Source organism: Lissotriton helveticus, chromosome 8 (assembly GCF_964261635.1).
Source record: "Lissotriton helveticus chromosome 8, aLisHel1.1, whole genome shotgun sequence".
Lineage (NCBI taxonomy): Eukaryota > Metazoa > Chordata > Amphibia > Caudata > Salamandridae > Lissotriton > Lissotriton helveticus.
In genome coordinates this window covers 1,395,897,890-1,395,916,574 of record NC_136069.1, presented here as the reverse complement: position 1 = coordinate 1,395,916,574, position 18,685 = coordinate 1,395,897,890, and the positions used below count along the sequence as shown (strand labels likewise).

At 39.8% G+C, this 18,685-nt stretch overlaps 1 protein-coding gene across 1 annotated transcript in view; it reads left to right on the top strand.

Moving 5' to 3' along the window:
* HSPA13 (heat shock protein family A (Hsp70) member 13) overlaps positions 1 to 8,418 on the top strand; it is a 29,749-nt gene extending 21,331 nt beyond the window's left edge. The window contains exon 5 of the mRNA XM_078658349.1: positions 6,015 to 8,418. Within this exon, the coding sequence (XP_078514475.1) occupies positions 6,015 to 6,733 (719 nt within the window). The 3' untranslated portion in view covers positions 6,734 to 8,418. The remainder of the gene's footprint in view (positions 1 to 6,014) is intronic.
* Positions 8,419 to 18,685: the final 10,267 nt, after the last annotated feature.

Below are 18,685 nucleotides of genomic sequence, written 5' to 3'. Positions count from 1 at the left end.
TTTTATTTTTATAAGCAATCCCCACTTAGTCCCTAATTTTGTAGTTCTCTGTTTTACCTGCTATATTTTGTCTACTCTGATTTTGTGACTTCGTAAATTTTTGAATCAATGTAGTAGTACACCTCTTATCTGTGTGTAGTATGGGAGTGTGAAGATTTCCTAGGGCATAAATAAGAGTATTTAGGCCAAATGCACTCAACTCCTATTTTCTTAAATAAGCAAGGAACTCTCCGTTTACTTGCTTGGTGATCATAGTTTTTTTTACCAAACTGTTTAGTAACTTAACCCCAAGAAAATGTGTAAGATGCTCTGATTAATCAAAACAATCCACTTCTATTTGTCTTCTCTATAACAAAATGCACTTCTTTTCAAATCCTAAGCAAATCTGCATTTGTAATTACTACAAGGCCCTGCTGTGTCGCACATATATCAACAATCTGGTGTAACAAAGGCTATTTTTGCAAAGTTTTATGGATATTTTCTTCTTTTAAATTGGAACCGTGCCATATGCAGATATCCCAAAAGTCATCATTTTGAACAAATACGGTCTGCTTTTTTTGTGACTTTTGTAATCTGTTGGACAGGGGAAATTCCTGAACAACAGCAGATTGGGGTCACTTTTGTCAGTGCTAGTATACATAGTCACTATGTAAGCTGATCTGATGATGGATCGGGACAAATTGCGTATTTTATTCTTTCTCATCTGCTTCTGGGACCAGGGACACAGTGGATGCATTTCCACAAACTGCTTAGGAGAATTCCTCTGCATGTCCTTGCCAAGCTCTTGTCTTCCCCAGCTGGTGTTGAGACTGTTTGAGAGCAATTTTCACCTCGCCCAGAAGTGCAAGGTGCATATGAGTATACTCCCCTTTGGATCCCGTGTTCAGATTTCAAGCAAACATGGTCGTGCTTTGTATTCAAGAATGACCATGTAGCTTGTGTTTGTACTTCATCTAAACCAGATAGTGCAGCTGCAAATAGTCTTCAAGTAGCCCTGCCTACACTGGATGTTAAAAGTACTGACCTATTATACTGACAGGACCAAGACCAGCAGGTCTGCATCTCATCTGGGTGTGGTTTTTGGATAGCCCCTACAGACAGGTCACAATGTCGCCAGATGGCTTGCATCATCATGATTGCCTATCATACACCAAAACCACCGTAGACTAGTAGACTACAATGGGTAGGAGGTTCCCCACTTAAAACAGTTTCCTGTGAGAGTTAGTGCACTCATGACAAGAAGTTGGGCAGCCACAGCGACGTTCATGGCCAGTGCACTGCTGCATAACTCCTGCTAACTTAAGCTTGCTGCTTGGGTGTAGAGGTGTAACCGGTTGGTGCTAAATAACCTATTTCGATGACAATAATGCAACTTTAATCTGCCTCCCAGGTACCTATTTGTTTTGATGCTTTTGACATGGCATTTCAGTCTCTTTTACCTATAAAAGTGTCTTTTTAGTGTTTGTAAACTTTTATATATATTATTTTTCTTATTCCATCTTTACTTAAGAATTGGTCTGTATGCGAATAACGGAGGTGTTGGAGTGAAGAATCGCTGCAAAACAGGAAGTTAAACGTAAAAATTAGCTCAACTGAAATAACATTTTTTTAAAAACTAACCCTACTTGCAGGGCTGTGTGTAAAAGTACATGTTCTGTGTTTTCTTTTTACTGACTTGTTGTGGATTAATATTCAGATAGAACTCCAATCTATAGATGGTTCTCTTTTCATGAAGAACACATTTAGAGGAAGTAACTTATTCTTTTAGTGGTACTATTCTTTACTGTAGAACAAAATCTATGCAATACACCCCCAATATTTTCTTGTTGTGATACACACATTGCTCTAGGATTTTGTTTAAACATAAGGCTACATATAATTGAGCTTCAGTTTGATCTAAATTAAGATGGCATTTTAAAAGGTGCTAAGGAATGGTACACTCCCGTAGAAAGTTATGGGGTTCCCCTAAACAAAAAAAAAACTTTATTTCCTTATATGCAGGGAAACTGGGCAAAGGAAAACCTGGTATCAAAAGCAATCCCCCTTGGCCAATCAAGTAATCGCAGTGTGGACAGACATTAAGATTTCTTTTATTTTTGAATTTCTTAAAATGTGTTGGTCATGTCATACAAAAATAGCATAATTGTTCGACTTGGCCCTTTTTGCAGGGTCATCCCTGAACTTTTTGCCTTCCTCCTGTATTTTGTCTGACCTGATTTTGTTGGTTTTATGACTCTGGGCACTTTACCACTGCTGTTCAGTGCTAAAGTGCATATGCTCTCCCTATTGTAAATTGATGGATGGATTAGTGATTCCATGATTGGCTGATTTGGTTTACTGGTCAGACCCTAGTACAGTGCACTGAGTGTGCCCAGGGCTTGTAAACCATATGCTGCTGGTAGGCGTCCAGCACTGGTTTTGCCAACCGCTGAAGCAGCCCTGTAAAATGTGTTTCAGGTCTGCCATTGCAGAGCCTGTGTGCAGTCTGGTACTGTCATGTTGACTGGGCATGTGCACCCACATGCCAGTCCCCAAACCTTCCCTTTTCTTCATATCAGACACCCCTATGGTAGGCCCAAGGGCAGGGTGCATTGTAAGTATAAGGTAGGACAAGCCCTGATGTGTGTGGCATGTCCTAATAGTGACTTATAGCCATTTTCGTTTTTCACTATTGAAAGGCTACCTATTCCCCAAAGGCCAGAATGGGCAGTTAGAGTATTACATCTTATAATCCTAACTGACTCCGGGAACTAGGTAGAAATTTGCGTTTAGTAAGCCTGAACTCAGAATGATAAAATACATATTTTAGTGAAGTTGGTTTTAACATTCTGTGTTTGAAAATACCACTTTTAGAAAGTAGGTATTTTCTTGCCTCTGCTAGGTTGTGTATTACTTGTCTGGATTTGAGTGACCGGGGGATTCCAGGAGACAGAGTGAGTCAGCCCAGTGGTGAATAGAGAGATCTGAATCTAGATGGGAGTGAGGAGTTGCACCTGGGACCTGAATAGGACTGTGCCTTCCCTCCACAATGCTGGCTCCACCTCCTGTGGTGTCCGATGTCTCTGCCCTGCACTGTGAAAGGAAAGGAGTCATGTCAACAGAGTGCTCCAGGACGTACCAAAACTGGTTTGGACTAGGCAAAGACCTCTCTGTCTTCAGAGAACAAAGAGAAAAATAGTATAAATATTGGGACCCAAACCCGGAAACTTTAGATCACTTTTGGACAACAAGAAGAAACCTTTGCTGAGGAGTGGAACCAGAGAGACTAAGGAGAGACTATCCCTAAGCTGAAGTGCTGCTTGGGGGATTGGCCTGCTGTAGCTGCCTGACTGCCAAAGAGAGGAGAAAGGAACTTTGTGTGCTTTATTCAACTTGTGAAGGATCTCCAAAGGCTTGAAAGAAGAGCTTGCCTCCTGCTGAATTCTCAGGGACAACAGACTTCAACCACCAGCTCCTCAAGAGTTCTTTGGAAGGGCCTGCAGCTGTTTTGGGCCTTCTGAGGGACTGCGTGTCACAAGGAGCTGGAAGCGCGACTCAAGAAGAAGAAGCGTGGTACAGCCGCTGCCGTCTCATCACGGAAATGTCGCCGCTGTAGCTGTCGCATTGCACCGCATCACAAGAAACGTCTTGCAACATCGAAGAAATGTCGCAGCCGTCGCATCACTGAGCAAGAGTGTCACCACTGTAGCAGTCAAGAAGCGTGCCGCCGTTGCAGCCCCTGTCGTTGCATCACGGAACAAGGGGGTCGCCGCTGCAGCTGTCGCATAAAATGGAAGCATCTCGCATCGTCAGAGAAGAGTGTTGCCGCCAAAGCCGCTGCCATCGCATCACTGAACAAGGGTGTTGCCGCTGCAGCTGTCGCATCGAGTCCAGACATCTCGCAACATTGGAGGAGCGTGCTGCATCAAGAAGAAGACGCCATCTTTGTTTCTTTGTACCGGATCATCAATGCATCACCGTCTTTGCCTGTAAGGAACTACTGCATCACCGTCCCTGTAACACTCTAGTTGCAAAAGCGTTACGCATCTTAAGGTACATTGACTCAAAGTGTCTCCTTTTAAGATCTAAAGAGAACGAAGCTAATTCTTCCATTTTAAGTACAGTATTGTGGATTTTTGTCGTTTGTGGTCTTGTGTTAGATCTATATAAAGAATACTTAGTTTTTTAAATATACAACGTGTGTGGTGTCCATCTGTAGTGTTGTCACTTGATTACTGTATGTGTTCACAAATGCTTTACACACTGCTTCTGAGATAAGCCTGTCTGCTCGTGCCAAGCTACCAAGGGGGTGAGCAGGGGTTATTTTAAGAGTGTACCCCTTACCCTGACTAGAGGCAAGAGTCCCTATTTGTCACAAGTACCTACCTGTGCCAACTAGAGACCCCCACATCTAACAATCATCAATTGCTTTTCTTTAAAAACCTGACATTGCTGCAGCAAGTTCACTCATCCCTCATGCAATCAAAACATACCGCAAATCTAATATTATATTAATTGAAATATGAAAAATAGAAAAACGCTTGTCCGAAAGATATACAATTTACTTGTATTTCAATCTCCAACGAGTCAATCCTGTATTTTGTTGTCTGAACATTGCTGATTTATTTCTTTGCGCCCAGAGAGCATTTCAATTGTAAATATGCTTGTGCTAAGGGTGTAGTGACTTTTCTATTTTCCTTTTTTTTCCGATCATTCTAACGTGAAAAATCTTGAACCATTTCTTTGCCCTCTGTTATTTTCAGTAGCAATCATGAATGACCGTTTCATGTGCTCAATTGAGAACCAATATAAATAAGACTTGGTTCATAGAATAAAGGTATAACTCCTTTATAATATCTTGCGTTAGAGCGGCATCCTCGTTACATTATAATTTTGCCCAAAATGTTGGTCGGGTATAAGGATCTGTTAAAATGCAATACAAATTAAAGAAAAAAATTAGTCTATAAAACTAACATTTAAGAGATTACTGCTTGATTCTTAATAGGCTTGAAATACATTTTTCCTTTCAATGTGATATTGCTAGTTCTCACTGCTTCTAAATGGCAGAATCAAATGCTGCAAATAGAACATATTTACAACTACAGACCTTCAACATGGGGGCTAATAGTTGCCCACCGAGGAAATTACTTAATATGACAGTGTCATTTTGTGCCTATGATTTGTGGCAGTTAATGTGATTCTTCCTATGCATAGACTAATCAGAGTGTAATATACAAGCAGGTAAATAAATGTATTCTGGCTAAAATATTCCTAATAATTGTTTTAATTAGTTTTTCTCTAGGCCGAGGAAATTAACCTTGTATTAGGGAGAATTCATATTTTATTCTGAATCCTGTATATGTTTCATGCAGAAGTCATCCAATTTATTTGGGCCCTTAGAGGTCTGGTAATAGAGGCTTCCTGCAGTTCCAGGTTGTTGCAGAGATTGCGTTTCACAAATTCGCTAATGTCAAGAGAATCCAGTATGAGGCTGCTTGCGATACTTTACACGAATGGCCTTACTGCACTCTTTGAGCCAATGCCATTTCTGTCTGCCCCAGAGTTCATCAGCAAGTGTCTTCTTTCTCCGTTGACATCTAGACTGTAGGATGGAAAGCCATTTGAGCTATGTACTTGGTTGCTAAGTGCGTGTGTTTGCTAGCATTTTTTAAATGTTTGTAATAATCTTTCCCAGTGTTTTATGAAATGCAAACCGTGGCTAAGAAAGGCATTAAATAATGAAAAGTAATAATGTTTACATTTCAAGTTGCTGCTGGAAAAAAACAAGTTTTCACTAGTGTTAAGTATAGATGTTTGTAGGTAATAGCAGTTCATGGAACACTATCACTTTTGCAAGCAAAGACATTTGACTTTCTTAAATTACAGGTTTTCTGTCTCACCTGTCATAATAGCATGACCAGATATTAGTGTGCTAATAGACACTTGATCTGCATATTTAATAAAATCATAAATCCAGTGATGCATTGTTTTAGTCACAGTCTCAATTTTTATTACAGTTTATTTTTATTTTCCAGGAAACAATAAACTTGGAGGGCAAGATTTCAATCAGCGATTGCTTCAATATTTATATGGCCAGATTCATTCAAAGTTTGGCACATTACCCTCCCGCAAGGAAGAGATTCATCAATTGAGGCAAGCGGTGGAAGCAGCGAAACTGAACTTAACCATCCATGATTCCTCCTGGGTCAATGTACCTCTGACCTTAACAGAAGAAAACGCTGTGAAAGATTCTGTTGGAGACTTTAATCATAATTCTAATGAAATGGAAAGAGATTCTAAAACTGGTAAACTTTTTAGTACTCTTAAAGAAGATGCATTCGCCAATGAAAATCCATTAGATTCATTTGCTCAAAATGAAGTATTTGAAGCCAAAAATTCTAGATTTGTTAAAGTTCCATTTGAAGTTGAAATCTCAAGAAAACTCTTTGAGACATTAAATGAAGACCTTTTTCAGAAGATTCTAGAACCCATAGAACAAGTTCTGAAAGAAGGCCATTTGCATAGGAAAGAAGTGGATGAAATTGTGTTAGTAGGAGGCTCAACTCGGATTCCACGAATACGCAAGATGATTCAAGATTTTTTTGGGAAATCTCCAAACACATCCGTAGATCCAGATTTAGCTGTGGTGACTGGAGTAGCAATACAAGCAGGAATTGTTGGTGGATCTTGGCCTCTTCAAGTCAGTGCTATAGAAATTCCTAATAGGCATTTACGGAAGAAGAACTTTCACTGAACCTGTTTGCTTGTGACATACCTCTAATGATATTTGATAACTGACTCCAGAAGATATTTATTCAAAAAAGTGTATTATTTAAATTACAATTAGTGACCAAAAAAATTGTATTATACAGTATATGGTCTTGTATGGAGACATTGTTTTAATCTGACACTGAAAATCAGTTTTAATGGAATGGGGTTTTAGAGTTGTCCATTGCAGTATTCAAGCTTTAAAACCACTTTCCAGTACTTGCCTATAACCATGAATATTAACTGTGGAATTGTTATCCCAGTAATGGTTCTTAGCAGACCAAAGAAAACGTGCATTATAACAGCTGGCACATTTGAGTATTCTACCCAACATTCTGTTTTATCCATGTAATCATGAATCCACAACCTTATGGAAGCATAGGGGGGGGGGGACCAAATGCGTTCTAAGAAATGTAGACCATTGAACTTTTAGGAGATTAATTGAAAACGCTTGAATGGCAGTAACCTAAATCACTGTTGTATCAGTTCATATTGTAAGAATACCCACATATATAGCTTCTGCATCTTGTTACTGTGAGGCAGAGAGACAGAGGCTTGTTGTTAGAATGAAGAGGTTTTTCCCATGCCTTCACCTCTGTATGTCTGTCAAATACTGTAGCGGTTGGAACCATGGGAGTACGAAAGGGGGGGCTCTTCAATCTCAGTCTTCCTCTGTTTTGCCAAATTGCACGACCAAAGCAATTTGGGAGTGCAAAAAGAGGAAATGGCTGTGAATGCTTTTGCTTCCCTTAGTTTCGCTGTCCACATATGTCAGTTGATGTTTATTTATTGTTAGGACAGACTGTCCTCATGCTGTAGAATGTTGATGAGACACGCAACCTGCTGCAGCAGGATATACCACTATTAGAATCTAGCTTCCTTGTTGTTGTGTCCATTATGTCGAGCACTGATGCTGAAGTAGGCATCTAGTGGTTTGTATTGCCATCTATGAAGGCTAGCATGGTATGTTAAGTGAGGTTGCCAGTGATAATGCATGTATTGGACCAAGATTTGTTGGTAATCATCAAGTCTCTTAACTTTGTTGACTGGATTTGATTTGTAATCATTCCATAAACGTGCCATAAGTATTTATTTATGATGTGAGGTCAAGGTTCAGTATTAAAGATATCATTTTTATTTTTTTAATGAACCCACATGATGTTTACTGAAAATGAGCATAAGCGTCATATATAAATGTTAAGGATGCCCATGAGGGATAGCTGTTTGGTTGGATTTTGATGCACATATGTGCGCTGTGCAGTATAATGACAGACCAACAAATTACTGTCAAATCTCAATTATTCTGCATTTCAACTGTTTTTTTCATTCTGTATGTGCAGTCTACATAAAAAGTTTGTAGCACAAAAAACTTGTTTGTGAAATATTTCTGTTACAACCCTGAAGGTTATCGATGTACAATTTTTCTCAGTTGTCAAAATACTGTGCACAACATTATTTCTGTTTCGTCTTAGTTCTTTTTGCATTTATTAATATTTAGCAATAGTAATGTTTTACAATCATGGCAACATGGCTTATAAAGTTAACAGTCGCTTGTTATACCACGTTTAAAAAGCACACCAACTATCTTTTGAAATTCATGCTTTTTAGTGAAACTTCCTTTCACAAATATGCCCTGAATGCCTCAATAACAATCTAATTGGAAATGTAAAATACTGTTATTCTGACACTGTTTTTATTCCAAAACAGTTTTAAAAGTATGTTGTGCTTTTTCAGATGAGATTTTGAAAACAAAAGGCATAACGTGCTCTCCTAAATCCAAAGAAATGCAGCACAAAAGGCAAGTACTCTTTCAGGAATTAGCGGTTATGCAAGTAGTGACAGTTTCGAGATTTTCTTCCTTTTTTTTGATGTGCTAAATAGGATCTTTTTTGAGAATTCAGTATTAATAATTTGTAAATAATTTGCTACTTATCCAAACTCCTAACGGAAGGAATTGCTGGAAAATAAAATCCTAACAAGCTTTGACATTGTAAAAGGTGGATTTAACCTACGAGGCATGTTGAAGCAAGAGTTGTGCAAAAAATGCAGATCCCATTTGAGCTTTTTTTTTTTTTTTTTTGCATTTTGTGTATTGTAGATGGAGGAAACATATTGCTGTCTGGTGCGCATTGCCGAAAGATATTGGCGCTTGAACATATATGTAGGAAGCAGATTGTGAAACCATATATAACACCTACATTGGTGTAGTGAATGTAAATGAGTAACAGATATATCACAAATGAAATCTTTAATCCACCCATAACTCTTAAAATAATAATAGTTTTTTTACTGTGTATTAGAAAATGTACGACTTTGCATTTGCCAGAAACCGGATCCCATCTTACTCTTCATAATAGTGTATTTGCCAGACTTCTTACTTTGTAAAGGCAGCTAAAAAGAGTGTGATCAGTTTGTGACATGTTGGCTCTATTGCTTGCAACTCTAGCAGCAAAAATGGAGCAAATAAATTTCCAATTTTTATATTCTTGTTTGCTGGTACCAGTGTACTACTATACTAAGTAGTGCTTAATATTAAAAAAAACAGCAGTGCCCAAAGGTTTTCTTGAGATGCCGTCACCCAGGTCTACCACTTGCACCCTCTGCTTCCTCTCCTGGAACTGGCCACGTATTCCTCTTACAAGTAAGTCTAACCTCTTTGAGGTTTGGGACAAGAAGGGTATGCTTGTCCCTGTGAAAACCGTGGAGTAAAATAGGTACATGGGCCACTGTTCAATAGTAAGGCACAAACACAATTAGGGTGCAGTAGGCCACTTACATCCCCATCATACCTGCTGCACTAATGATAGCTGCACCCCTCGTTATGAGTGTCAGATAATCTTGTTCTGCTTTTTGCAAGTGAATTTACCTGTTGTGTCTAAGAAAGGTTAGCACTCTTGCAGTCTGTACTTGTAGCTGTTAACTTCTGGGGAGATTTTTCCCTGTTTAGAGGCAAAACAAAACTAATTTAAATTTACTCCTTGGTGTTATGTAAAACATCGCTTGACTGTTTCATTTTTTTGTTTTATAAAGTCACTGTGAGATGAGATGTTAGCAGAGGCAGGGTTGCTGCTGATTATTGTACTATATTCTAAAGGCCTATTGCGACTTTCATTTCTGAAAAGCATTGACAGAAATAGGTAGAGTAGCATTACGATAGTTACAGGAGTCTGTTGGGAACTGTCAGCAACAGTAGTGCTCCTTAATTTATACAGTGGCATTGATTTTATTTTCTTTAAATATGATGCTGATTCCCAGCCCTCTAAATTAGTGCATTTGGGCCCAGCTGGCAGCAACCAGCACAAATGTACTAATGCCCCCATATCATCAGTGTAGTATACTGTGACAACAGAAATACGCTACATAGTACAGAAGAGCCATATCCTCTACTGGGATATTCTTAAATAATTTAACATGCACTCATGTTGACAAAAATTAGTCACAGAAATGCTGTGGGAAAAAATTAATAGAAACAACTTAAGGCTTCCAAATATTTTTATTGTTGTGATGTTTATGAACATTTCTGGTGGTAGGAATGTCATGAGCGCATCTAATCATGAGGGACAGGAACTCCAACAAAAAGATTTTCATGTGGCAAGAAATCCAAACAAATAGGTGTTTTTGTCGCCATAATTTTTTTACATGTAGTATTTGACAAATTGGCCTGAGGCAGAAACCTGAATCTGAACTCAGTTTTTTAAAGGATTTTTGTAAATGTACTTATGATTACACTCTCAAAAATACCTACTTCCTTCTCAACAAATATGTTGATGAGATTTTTCTTACGTTTATCTTCTCAACTTATGAGGTACATTTTAATATTGGTTATTCGGTTTGGCATTATGACTTGGTTTTCAAACTATATGCTAAACTGTCTTGCAAGTGATTTTTTTTTGAAGCATGAGTAACTAAACATTGTGCATAGTGAAGTGTTGCTAGACTGCAGAAGGGTGGATTCGTTTCTGTATATTTGAAATCCTATTATGCAGAATCAGAATCTTTAGTTTCTCATTAAATGAGGTCCATGCACTCCTACAAGAAATTACACCTATTTAGCGCTCTTTCCAGCAGTAAATTTGCATTGAGGAAGAACATAGGCATTACACAGAACATGGGTCCACATGTACAAAGCATTTTTACTATCACAAACATTCTAATTTGAAGTTTGTGAATGGAAAAATGCTTTTTCTAAGGTTTTACTGACTCTTAAAATGAGATTGACCTCGTACTTATTTCGTATTTGCTAGGGGTTTGTTGGAGACATGCCTTTGATATTCTAAATCTGTATGTGATGTATTCGGACTGAAATCCGGTCGATAAAAATAAAAAAAAATACTGTTCCCTGAGTTGGGGTGGTATGCAATTCGTAAAAAGGAAGGGACTATTGCCAGCTCTTGAACTTAAAAAAAAAAAGTAATTATTTTATTTTTAAACTCAGTATAGTTTTCTGTAAAAAAAAAAAAAAAAAAAAAAGGTTCCTTGAATACAATTGTAGTCTGCTAATTGGAAAACCACAATTCTTCTGATGGCCACCAATCGGAGTGATCTTCCATTTGCGCCCTGCCTCATTCATATTTATGAGGTAGATCAGATTGCAACCCACTCCAAATTGGAATTAGTACATTGGTTGGTGTGTAAAATTCTTTACTGGGCGCAAAAATATTGATTGCAAATTGTCATACAATACATCTGGTCCATGATTCCTGCAAAAGAAAAGATTAAGGGCCCAATTATGATGACATTTGGAAACTGTTCCGAACGAATCTGTTCTAGACTAGTTTCCAAACTAATCGGGTCCTGTGAGTCTGGATGACTGATTACGATGCCTCCCAACATCCCCATGGTGCCTACCACATTGTGCATGGTTGGTAACAGGGGTCCCTCCGGGTGAAGGGGGATCCGCAACAGACCCCCAAAGACAGATTTCGGCAGCCGTTTTGTCTCGGGCAAACCAAATTGGAATGGCTGTCCAAATCAGTCATCGTAATCGCTCATCCGGAAATTGTGTTCACAGAGCTGTACAAATCGGCTCTGAAAGATTCTGGCTGTCTGTATGCCTTTCGGAACCGATTCGGTCTGCTCAAACGGTTTTAGGGCATCGTAGTTGGGCGTTGGGAAACTGTACGATTCGGTGAGAAGCAAGGGTTCCGATTCATACAGAGCCAATCTCAATGACATTGTGATCGGGCCTATGTGTGAATTGCAACTTGAAAATCGAAAATAAATGGGCAGGTTGCGAAGAAGCTTATTGCATGGGAAAATATTTTGAAAATGTTCAATTCCGCTATACAAGCTGTTGCCAGTTTTCCATTGAACAGACCCTACTTTTAATTGTGATGCAGTAGGACAATACAAGTACTAATGAGAGCCAATCTCTTTTGAAGATTTCCATGAGTATATACTGGAACTTGTTAATTTATTAAACATCTAATATCTATTCCAAACACAGGAGAAAACCTACAAGGCAAATTCTAACTTTTTGAAAGATTCCTCCGAATTAGGCCTTTACTAATCAATGTTGTGCCTCAAAATTAACCACAGCCAGTTTTATGAAAACCTGTAATGTATTCAGAGTTGGATCTTTTTGAATGTGAGTTATGCATGTAATCCTAATTTCACTGTTGGAGAGACTCTGAATTCTGTCTCCCCAGTGCATTTCTTTCTATTTACACAGCTGTCAGACTAGGTCATTGTGGCCACTTTACAGCACTCCGCTACTTGAACTGAGTGCGCCATCCCTTTTGAGGTGATTTTTGTTTTTCTTTTTTTTCCCTTTTAAATTAATGTGAGGTATTTTGGGGGAAACAACGTCAGGTTAAAAGAGACCATATTGAAAGGTAGAATCACGTTACCTGCAATTGGGCCATTAAGGGAGACATCTTGCATTTTTGTCCCTTGATACTATGGCTGCTGCTCTTTTAGATTCTATTAATCATCTTTTCAATGTTTGGAAATTAATCAATGGCAAAATATAGTCCATGAGAAGAAGAAAAAACAATGTTACTAAGACCAAGTTATTTAGTTGATTTTCATTGTCATATGTAAAATATTGTACTATTGAATATTTTTTTCAATACAGTTTTATCCCGAGCTGCCCGTACTCTGACCATGTTATAAATGACTATTGCTTTTATAGAATTCTGTAGAACAGTAATTTGTGAATTTCTCACTGATCTACCATTTTTATGTTCCTGAGGAAACTATGATGCCAAATGCTATGCATTCAAAGATTGTTCTTTATTTCTTAGTTAAAATGAAATTAGGTCCACGTGTTTTCAATTGTACCTTTGCAAGTGACCATTAAAGTCATTTTATAACTATATCTTTGGTTGTAGATTGGTTTCCTGTAGTGATAAATATGTTTTCAGAGATAAACATTGCTCTGATTATCAGTTGCTGTTAAAATGTGTGAAAATACGTTTTACTCATATTTGTTGTTAATTAAACTAGGATTCGTTTTACGAATTATGCTTGATTCAGGGTTGAAGTTTTCGGATGTATCACCCAGGCTAAAACAATATTGCCAATTTGAATTTTGTTTTTTCTTGTATTAATAGCAATTTTACACTATGGAATGGTCTACACCTATTGAGAGTCCTAGGCATTTTACTTTCTTGTGCTTATTATTATCATCATCATAACTTTTATTTCGATCACAAAGATCTTGAAAAATACATAGAAAAGAGAATGAGGTAAGAACATACAAAGATAAAAGCCATAAAAAGGATACAATTCTTCCATATATGCAGATAAAATTGCAAAAAAATATGTTATACAATATGCTTGGAGGGTTTGATCCTTAAATCTTGTCAACATTAGACCAAACCGAAGACAATTACTCTACGAGTGTCAGTTGATAAAATTCTTAATACATCAAGATAGTGGTCAGGGCCAATGAGCCTACACAAGGGGATTATCCACGTTCCCTTCAAGGTCTTACAGCTGGGGCAAACAAAATTGCAGATAAACTATGGATTCAAAGCTTTGTTCACATTCTGGGCATTTATCATCAAAAAGAACATTACTACGCCACTTGTTATGAAACAGTGTGGTGGGAAGGGACTTGTATCAGATTGGAGAAATAATTTACGGGCAAGGGGTGGAACAATGTCATCAATGGTTTCCTCAAACAACAGAAGAGATTTAAAGCCTATATACTTATTATACATAATTTGTTATTAGCAGTGGCAACTGTGAGATATAAGGCACTTTATTATCTTCAAAGGCTCCAATCAAGATCGACCCTTTAATCCTGATTTGAATGCAACCTCCTTTTTACATCTAAAATGGGTTTACCCTCTCAGTGGATGTTTGCACAGATGCCATGTTTGGATTGCATGAATTACCTGCGCTGTTTGAGTATTATTTATAATTCGTACTAGATCAGGGCCAACGTGTTTGTGACTTAGCTTGTAGTTGACAAGTCATTGAAGTGATAAATCAAAATAATCAGACTTGAAATTTTCTTGGCTTTTTAGCAGGTATGTTGTAACATTATTTGAAGTAAGCATTTATAATTTAATATAAGTGAATATATAGGTAAATAGAAAGTTGTTACAAGTCAATGAAAATTACAGCAACCCCCCCCCACCCCTGCATACATTGAACCCTTTCTTTATCGTTATTTTGGCCTTAGAGTGCCCCTTGTCACAACTACAGGCATTGTACTGAGTATAACCTTAGATTGGCCAGACCGTGGGTCACGACTTCTTACCTCAAGACACACGCACAGTACTGCACTGCAGATCTCTGCTAGCACACCTGCAACATAGGAAAATCAGACAAACGGTAGACTAAACTTACCTTTGTAAACAGAAGACAACAGAAACTAATTTTTTTTCATATTAATTTCTTTATTTGCACTTTTAGTATTTTTTAAGTACAATGTCCACAGGTTATACATTACAAGATATGCGGCAGGCTTTAACTGGCAGTCATCGCTTTACATTGAAGAGGCATAACAGTTTAAAAACATTTCTTATGCTAGGTAAGTTCTGCAGTTCTTGATGTACCTTCATCTGGTACTATATAAGGTTGTGTTTCACGGAGAACATAAAATGTTTCACATATTCTTGGGTATCTTTTTATCCTGACATACATATATGACAACTGTTCATCTGCAGTTTTCGCTGGACCTGTATTGCCAATAGTCAATAGATTGGAGTAATGCAGTTAACTTGAAAGTGACTAATGTTGAGTGGAAGTCCTGGTGGCCACAGGATATGGCCCCACCGGGGGATACTTCGCTCAAAGCCAAAAATCTCGGCATTCTTTGCGACATCGATCTTTCTTTTAGACCCCAGGTCATAGGATTGACGGGAAAGTGCTTTGGTATGTTGAAGATGATGAGGAAATTCCTCCCTTTAATATCTCTCCAACATAAAAAAATCATAGTTCAAGCTCTGATAGGATCGCGGCTTGACTATGCTAATGCCCTTTACCTAGGCCTTCCCAAATATCTTTTAGCTCGTTTGCAGGTTGTGCAAAACTCGGCCGCTAGAGCTGTCTTTGGCTTGCCGCATAGGGCTCATGCGTCAGAATTGCTGGAGAAATTGCATTGGCTTCCAATTGCCAAAAGAGTCACTTTTAAGATCTTGACGTTGGCATTTAAGGCACTGCACCACATCGGCCCTAAGTACCTCCGGAAACTGATGGCCTTTCATGTTCCTAAGAGAGCACTGAGATCTGCACAGCAAGCTAAAGCTACTGTCCCCCTAATTAAGCGTGCCCGTACTGGAGGCCGCTCTTTTCGTTATCTGCCTCCTTGTTGCTGGAATAGGCTTCCTCTTGCCCTGTGATCGACGTCTACCTTATTTGCCTTCCGTAAACATCTGAAGACGTGGCTTTTTACCCAGTAATACCACTACCATTTATGTAGAGCATTGTGTTATGTACTGACCTTTTTGCTCTTTGCCAAAGCGCCGGGACACTCATGTGAGTAGCCGTGCGCTATAAAAGAGCATTTTAACATAACATAACATTTCAACAAGCACCACACATAAATCATCTTAATCCAGTGTACTGTATTGTGGGGATGCCCAACCCCAGCCCCGCGCTCTACCGTTACAAGTGAACCTATATTAAAGTTAGTGTTTGTTCACACCCCTGAGTTATCTGCCTACAAGTCTTGGATTCAATGTCATTTGTTGTTAGTGCGTGTGAAACCTGGGTTGTATACTGTTTAAGTACCTGTATCTTGTCTGACCACATCTCCATCGTGTGAGTTATTTCCCTCTGACTCTTGATGTATTTCTGCCATTATTGTGTCCCAACATTGTGCAATGGGATATTTACGTAAGCCAGCTATCTCTTCCCTGTGTAGTGTAGTGCTTTCTGCCTGTGCCCATACCGCATCAAGCGCTTCCAGTTGGTAAGGACGGGGGGGGGGCTATTTTTCCATTGCTTTGTAATTAATCTTTTAGCAACTATGTGCCCTAAATCTATGAATCGTGTGGTGGCTTTATGCTTTTTGGATCTGGGGAACACTACCAATATACATTCCTCCCATGTATGTATTTGGGGTCGATCGGTATAGTCTGCAAGTCCCGCCGTTACTTCTGCCAATGCTATTGTAGCATGGGGCAGGACCACAACATGTGGAGGAAGTCTGCTCCCTCTTGATTGCAATGAGGGCATGCTGAGTTGGAAGTATTTGTTTATTTTGTCTGGTGATAGTATGCTCTGTGTGGGATGTACGTCTGTTTAGCGTGAAATTTGGCGTTTCATGGGAACTGCATTGCACTGGCCAGAATTATGTCCGATTGCATATCCGTCCATGGGCCTCCCTTGTCTTCATCCCATGTTGTGCGCAATGACGTCAGGGGCTTGAGAGTGTGTTAGTAGGGCTTCTGTCAGCCAGTGTATAATGTGGCTCCCATTCCCCATTACGTATAGGTATTGAATCAGTAGGTACATTTGTGGTTCAGTGTTTGTCTCCCCAGGCCGCCGCCAGTGATTCTATGATTAAGACCTGCTGGCCAGTCGTTCACGCGGGTCAGCCCGTCAAAGGGTACCAATGTGCCGGCTGTGTACAAATCCCCCAGGTTGTGTATCTCAGCAGCATGCCCGTGTGTGATGCGCCATTTGAGGTGCCCCTATTGTTTCTTGGGGGTGCCAAGGAGGGGAAGCACTGGAGCATAGGGGCTTGTGCTTCTGGTCCAGTATAGGCTATGTCTGACATTGGTACGCTAGGGCCAGACAGTTGCGATGGAATGGAAGGTCATGCCATGCCATTGGGTGTAACAAGTGGTAGATCTGGGATAACGCCCATGTTGGTTGTGTCATGGCTGTTTCAGCTAGATTAAGCCCAGCAAGCCACTTAGTCACCACTGCAGTTGCGCAGCCAGGTAATCGTGCTCCATGTATGGGACAGCTAGTCTTCCCTTGTTTGAGGGCGCCTACAGTTTCCAGAGTGCTATTCTGTGGCAATTTTGTTCCATATTAAATCCTCGATCAATTGCTCTTGTTCCCGGAATGTTTTGATCCGGACATAGACAGAGATGTTTGTGAAGTAGTACAGCAATCTGGGTAATATTACCATTTAGGCAAAGGCTATTCTGCCCATCTCATTTAATGGAAACGTTTTCCAGAAGTTTACTTGTGATCTGATGGAGGAAATCGCTCTGGTCAGGTTACCTTCTAAAATGTCAGTGGGATTGTGGTATGTTAAAATGCCTAAGTATTGGAAGGAATTTGGCTGCCAACTGAGAGAAGGGTTATTTATCAGGAGATCGGGGTTCCAGATCTCAGCCCCAGAGGGATACAAACACGATTTGGTCCAATTCACTTTCAGGCCCGATGTCACTTCAAACTGCCGTAATGTGTCTGCTACAGTTTCTGGGATATTTTGTAAGTCCCTGAGATTTAGCAGGAAATTGCCCGCGTGTAGGGAAACCAAATGCATACCATCACCCCTCATACGCAATTGTGTTGCTAACGGTTCCATGGCTAACGAGAACAGTAACTGGGACAAGGGGCACCCTGGTCAGGTGCCCCTGTTGGTAGCTACACTGTCTAAAGTTATACTGCCTATGCGTATCCGAACAATGAGTTGTGTTTAAAGCATCTGTGTCTCGGAAGCTGTAGTTGCCCAGTACCGCGAAGAGATAGGGCCATTCGAGGGAGGCGAAGGCCTTCTCTAGATCAAGCACCATGCAGCCAGAGTTGGGCCAGACACATGTGGCATGTTCCTGGAGTCTAAAAAATCTTCGTATTTAAGGAAGTGTTCAGAGTAGGAACACATCCTGTTTTGATCAGGGTGCACTAGTCTCTTTACCAACGGTGCTAGTCTCGCAGTAATGATGGAAGCTAAGATTTTGTAGTCTGTGTTGAGGAACGCCAGCGGTCTATAGAAGTCCAGGAGGGTCGGGTCTCTGTCTGGTTTTGGGAGGGGGATCAATAGTGCTTCTCGTTGCGGTTCTGTAAGTGTAGCATCGATAGTGCATCGGCATACACTTTTTTGAGCTGAGGTGCTAATATTGTGGCATAAGCTTTATAGAATTCAGTTGGCAAACCGTCAGGGCTTGGGGTTTTCCCGGTGGCTAAAGAGCGCATGCTTACTAGGATTTCTTCCTGTTTGAGTGGGACGTCCAGTTCTAGTTTCTGTTCATTGGTTATTTTATGGAGGGCGATTTCTGAGAGATACTGACAGATCTCCTCCGCTGTGACCGTGACTGTGGACTTGCATAGGGCAGCATAATGCCATGTGAATTCTTGGTGTATTCCTTGTTGTGTGTATAGCAGTGTTCCCTGAGGGGAGCGGATAGATGCAATAGGGGACCTGGCATCATCCTGCCGGATGAACCACGCAAGTAGTCTGCCAGTTTTGCCTGCAGCGTTGTGGGTGCTTGCTGAGTGTACTGTGTAATTAAGACAGCAGAGTTTTCCAGTGGGCGGGTGTGTTCTGCCTTACTTTCTCACAGTCTTGTTTGTGTTAGTGTGT